The sequence below is a fragment of the Phascolarctos cinereus genome, unplaced genomic scaffold, assembly GCF_003287225.1.
Source record: "Phascolarctos cinereus isolate Bilbo 61053 unplaced genomic scaffold, phaCin_HiC Scaffold_2;HRSCAF=192, whole genome shotgun sequence".
NCBI lineage: Eukaryota > Metazoa > Chordata > Mammalia > Diprotodontia > Phascolarctidae > Phascolarctos > Phascolarctos cinereus.
This window is the reverse complement of record NW_027555625.1, coordinates 336,459,290-336,464,229: the sequence shown is the minus strand read 5'-3', so window position 1 is coordinate 336,464,229 and position 4,940 is coordinate 336,459,290. Positions and strand designations below refer to the sequence as shown.

The window sequence follows — 4,940 nt, the reverse complement described above, 5'->3', positions numbered from 1 at the left end:
AATAGTTTCTGCAGGATCTCTGGGGAAAGGGGACTTTTGTAGCTCAGCTGCTGCTGAGGTGGGTGGTGACCCACCTTTCCAGAAGTCAGGCTTTTCTCTTTCCACCTCTTTCGCTACAGCTCTGGCTAGTGCTACCAAGCAAGTTAAGGAGGGGGACCTTCTGATGAAAGCTGGGATGTGTGGCAGAGTTGTACTACTTTCAAAACAATATTACCATACTCCAAAGTGATTCAGTTTAGGGTAATCATCATACTTGACTGGCTCTGGAACCCCTGAGATGGGACACTGTCAGTGACATGCAATCCTAAACCCCAGCGCTATCGAACTTGAAATAGGGATATCACAGTTCCTTCTTTTCTGAAAGCCCTAGGGGTCAGAGATTGGGTGGACAGTAAGAAAAAAGTGGATGGGAATCTATTTCTAGACAAATTCTGATCCACAGCCATCATCTGAGCTGAATAGGGGTATGTGGGGGGAACAAACAGATAAATGGGTCACCAGTAGGTGGTTGGGTGGTGGATCTCACCAGTTAAAACAAAAGCGGAAGGCTGAACCAACCGTCTTAGTAGATCAGGAAAGCGGAATTTTGGTCTGGGTTACCTGGATGGTTACCTCAACCATTCTTTATACTTTGTCTGTGGAGCCCCTGAGACAGATCTGGAGTTGCTGTGTATCCATGAGGAGCGTGGCTTTGCCTCTCAACACTCTGGTGAAACCACAAAGGTAAATATGGACTGCACTTTCAGCTAACACTTAAAGGCCAGAAACCGCGGCCATTTCAACTAACGGAAGAATGATTCTTCATTCGGTGTGGCCGGCATCGGCAGAAGCCGAAATGCCAAGGTTCTGTGGCTATACAGCTACGTAGATGAATGGCAGATTGTTTTCTTAGGGGTGAAGTAGAGAAGGGGGGGGAGAGAAGATGGAGGAGGGCCTTTTAATTCCACCCTTGTAAATCACTTCCCAGATAATTGAGGGGAAACTAACAAGCCAGCAAACAACCTCAATGAATAAAGCAAACAGGGAATAAATTCCTGGATCCTCGTAAAACACACCCATTTCACCCTCATATCCACCCCCACCCTCCTCCAGACTTCTAGAACTCTGATGAGGACCAGACTGTGTCAGTGCAGAAGAAGGAAGCTGGTGTTAGTGAAGGCTGGGGGGATGGGGAATAGAGGAGGTGGGCGGGTGGTGGACCATCGCTTGCCACCCAAGATGTTATTCACTGGTAAGAATCCCCATTATCTGTCCTCACTTTAGGCTAATCAGACAGAATCTCTAAAGCTAAAGCCTGTTTCCTGCTGTCTCTGTGAGGTAACGGGGAGGGGCGGGGCCGAGAAGAGGACTGAGGTGGCACCTTACTGTCTCCTTTCAGGGTTAAAAACCCCCAATCTAGTTCAGGTACTTATCCTGTAGACAGAGACAGTTTTCAAAGCAACCAGAGTTGGGAGAACTGTTTATATAAATAGGGGATCCTCCTGTAAACGACACTAATATTCCTTTGGTCACGCAACACCAAGGGCCTCTGTTTCAGCTTCCAGCTGCCCCGCAGCACTCTTTCGCCCACCCTTTGCAGGCCAGTGCAGCCATGGGCACATCTGGACGTATTAGCTTCACTGTGCGCAGCCTCCTGGATTTACCAGAGCAAGATGCGCAACACCTGCGGAGGCGGGACCCAGAACCACCAACCCATCGCAGCCCCGGCCCTTACCGGGAGTGGATGGAGACTGACCGGAGTCACTACCCCTGTGAGTGAGTGGCAATTTCGACTTGTTCCTTGAGGGGTGGGGAGGGTAACCTGGTCGGGGAGGTGTACTCCAGTCTGGATATTGACTAGGTTCTGTGGAACCCAGAAGGAATGAGTCTCTAACTCAGAAACACAGAGGGGAGCCTTTTGCTAGGCAGTCAGAAAGCAGTCGGCGTCACTGAAGATCTCCATGTGGAGCTTTGCGAAGCTGCTGTTCTCAGAATAAGTCTCTAATTTAACCTCAAACTCCGAAACCAAGGAACTCTGTCCTTTCAAACTCAACACCATGTCAGGTAGGGAGAAGAATAATAAATTTGTCAGCTCTGCAAAACTGGAGCTGTAGGTATGAATATGATTTCCCGGTTATTAGAATTTCGTTTCCTGTTATAAACCAACAATTTTTAAAAGCCCAACCTATTCCTTTTATCCATTCACTTCGAATTTTCTTTTTCCTGCCTACACACCTTGGTTTTATGTCCAATTTAAACGCTGGAAAAAGCAGCTCGTTTCTCCCCAGGCCAGATCTAGCGAATGCTCAGCATTGAAATTTATGGGCTCAGTCTTCCTCCCTTGCAGACTAGAATTGGGGAAGGATGGGGAACAGGTGACGTTACGGCAAGACTGTCTACCAAGGTATGCCCAGAGGTATATAATCCAAATTCAGTTAAATACCAATGGTGTTGTAGATAGTAGTGAATGCATATTAATACTGACACAGAGCACAGTTTCAGGTCTGTGTTTTCATTTACGGGTTCCGAGAGAAGGACTAGTGCCTTAGTAGGAGTTAGAGAAAGCGAAACAAAATATTTAAGCCCTGTGTCGTTGGGAAGGCGCTCCGAAGGGAGGGTGCGAAGGGATATCAGTATCTGATTCAAATGCCCTTAGACAATCTTTCTAGACCAACGTGTGTAGTTGAGTAGACTGGATTCGGGCACTCTGTGCCGCGCCCTCAACGTGGTGCATCTCCTTTGCCGTCCTCTCAGCTTCAGACGACAGCAGCCCAGAGACCAACCCTTCGGATTCCGTGGAGCGACTGCGATCCCTGCCTCCTGTAGAGCTGCCTGTCTCCGACTCTGAGAAGAGGAAGAAGCGACGGGTGCTGTTCTCCAAGGCTCAGACTCTGGAGCTGGAGCGGCGCTTCCGGCAGCAGCGTTACCTCTCTGCTCCAGAGAGAGAACAGCTGGCTCGGCTCTTGAGCCTGACGCCTACTCAGGTCAAAATCTGGTTCCAGAACCACCGCTACAAGATGAAGCGTGCCCGGAGTCATGGGCCTCTGGGTCCTGCCTGTGCGGTGGATCTGAGCCCAACTCCTGGGCTGCTACACCGTGTGGTAGTCCCGGTGCTAGTCAGTGACCGAAAGCCTTGCCAAGGTTGCGAACCTAGTCTGGCAGCACACCTGGACAACCCGAGTTTGCCTCAAGCTGCCACTGCCTCCACTTGCGTTCTTCAGGGTTACCCTTCTTTCCCCACCAGTTCCACGGCTGCACTTAGTCTCTTTCAGGCTAATCAGCACTTAGCTCACCCGACAGTTGTCTCTTGGAACTGGTGAGATCGCCAGGGCAGAGGAGAAGGGATGTCTTGGGTCTCTCTCTCTACTGATTTCCGACCTTCAAGTCTATTTACAGAAATTTACTTCAGAGACCTAGAACCTTCCCTGTAGTCCCAAAAGCGTCTTTAGGTTCCAGGGGCAGTGGATGACTGTGGCAGCTCTCTGTCCTCCTTACATCTGACCTTTCTGGGACCCCCTAGTTCTCTCCAGATCACACGCTCAAGTCTCGGCGAAAGCCAGGACTAGAATTCGCCAATATTTCCTCTTGTCCTCTCCCCAGCTGCAAATTCACCTGTTAAATGGATTGTTCAAACCACATTTGTATATTTTCAAAGTAGTGATTTGTATGGGAAACGATCTATATTTTAAAGAAATAGATTTTTTTTTGTGGTAGTACTAATGTGAATAAAATATATTTGGATCCTTTCTTTTCCCGTTTCTGCATAACAGAGTAGAGAAGCAATGCTGTGTTTTGAAGGGCATACATTACACTGCTGCTGCTTTCTCTTGGCTTTTAAAGACTTTGCTCTTTCACTGCTCCAAAATGCATACAATCGAAATCCAGACTCAACATTAAGGAGATGGTAGTGGAGGTGTGGAGAACAGCTAGTTGTTACTGGAAAGGGCCTGGGTGTACAAGTTTGTGAGTTCTCCCCCTCCCCATTCTGGAAGCTGTAATTTCTAATTCCAAATTCAGCATCACAATCTTGGGTAGAGACATATTTCTCCTGATCCCACCCTTTTGAAATTTTAATAAAAAACCGTTTCTTTGCCCTAAGTGATTCTGAAGGATGATAGAATCATGTATTTGGAGCTGAAAGGAATATCAGATGTTGTATAGTCCAGTCACTTCATTTTACAGACAGGAAAAGGAGCCCAAAGGTAGGATGTAAGTTATTTCTTCATTATCACATTATCTCCTGCGTCCAATATAAAGCAGATCCACAATTTTATGCAAAAAGATTTAAGCTGTAGACCTGAAGTTAGAAAGACAAATTCAAATTTGACTTCAGACTAGCTGTGTGATCTTGAGCAAGTCACTTAACTTCTGTTTGCCTAAGTTTTCTCATCTATTAAATTGGGATAATAATAGCACTTCTCTCCCAAAGTTGTGGCAAGGATAAAAACCTTAAGGAGACAACAATGAGGAGGAGGAGGAGGAGGAAGATGGTAATGACTGGGGTGTCATCTTACTCAGAAAGTACAAACATTTGACTATTTCATGCAAACTGCCTGTGCATCTTGCTTCCAGATAGGTTTTAAAAGTTTTTTTCCCCCTTTCTGATATTTAAGTTGACTTAAAGATAGAAATTTTGGATAAGGGGAAAAAATTAAAAGAGCTTAGAGAAATGCCTAGGAGGAAGAAGAGTCAAATATAAGGGAGGGAGAGTCTTAGAGAAGTGACAGCCAACAAAGTGTGGGAATTAGATCTTGATTAAAAGGAACACAATTTACTTTAAATAACTGAGATTTTCTGATTCCCACCTCTCACAAGAACGACCTAGGCCCAGGAGCAGGATCCAATTTCTGTCACCAGCCCTCTACTCCCTTATGATTAAAAAAAAAAAAAAGCCTTTTCCTTTTCATCAGCTCTGTCAGCAGCCCAGTCCACTTGTCAGAAATTACTGCCTCCCTAATTGG

The 4,940-nt window shown here is 46.4% G+C and overlaps 1 protein-coding gene across 4 annotated transcripts; it reads left to right on the top strand.

Moving 5' to 3' along the window:
- Positions 1-1,142: 1,142 nt before the first annotated feature.
- Positions 1,143-4,056, top strand: NKX2-8 (NK2 homeobox 8). 4 transcript variants are annotated; one of them, XM_020991109.2, is made up of 3 exons: positions 1,143-1,231; positions 1,538-1,751; positions 2,734-4,055. In XM_020991109.2, exons 2-3 carry the CDS (start codon positions 1,592-1,594, stop codon positions 3,297-3,299), a joined length of 726 nt encoding a protein of 241 aa, XP_020846768.1. In that variant the 5' UTR covers positions 1,143-1,231; positions 1,538-1,591; the 3' UTR covers positions 3,300-4,055. The 4 variants fall into 4 exon arrangements, with proteins under 4 accessions (XP_020846768.1, XP_078005211.1, XP_020846769.1 ...); XM_078149085.1 differs by having other exon boundaries at positions 1,146-1,231; positions 1,580-1,755; positions 2,734-4,056; XM_020991110.2 differs by having other exon boundaries at positions 1,146-1,231; positions 1,580-1,751.
- Positions 4,057-4,940: the final 884 nt, after the last annotated feature.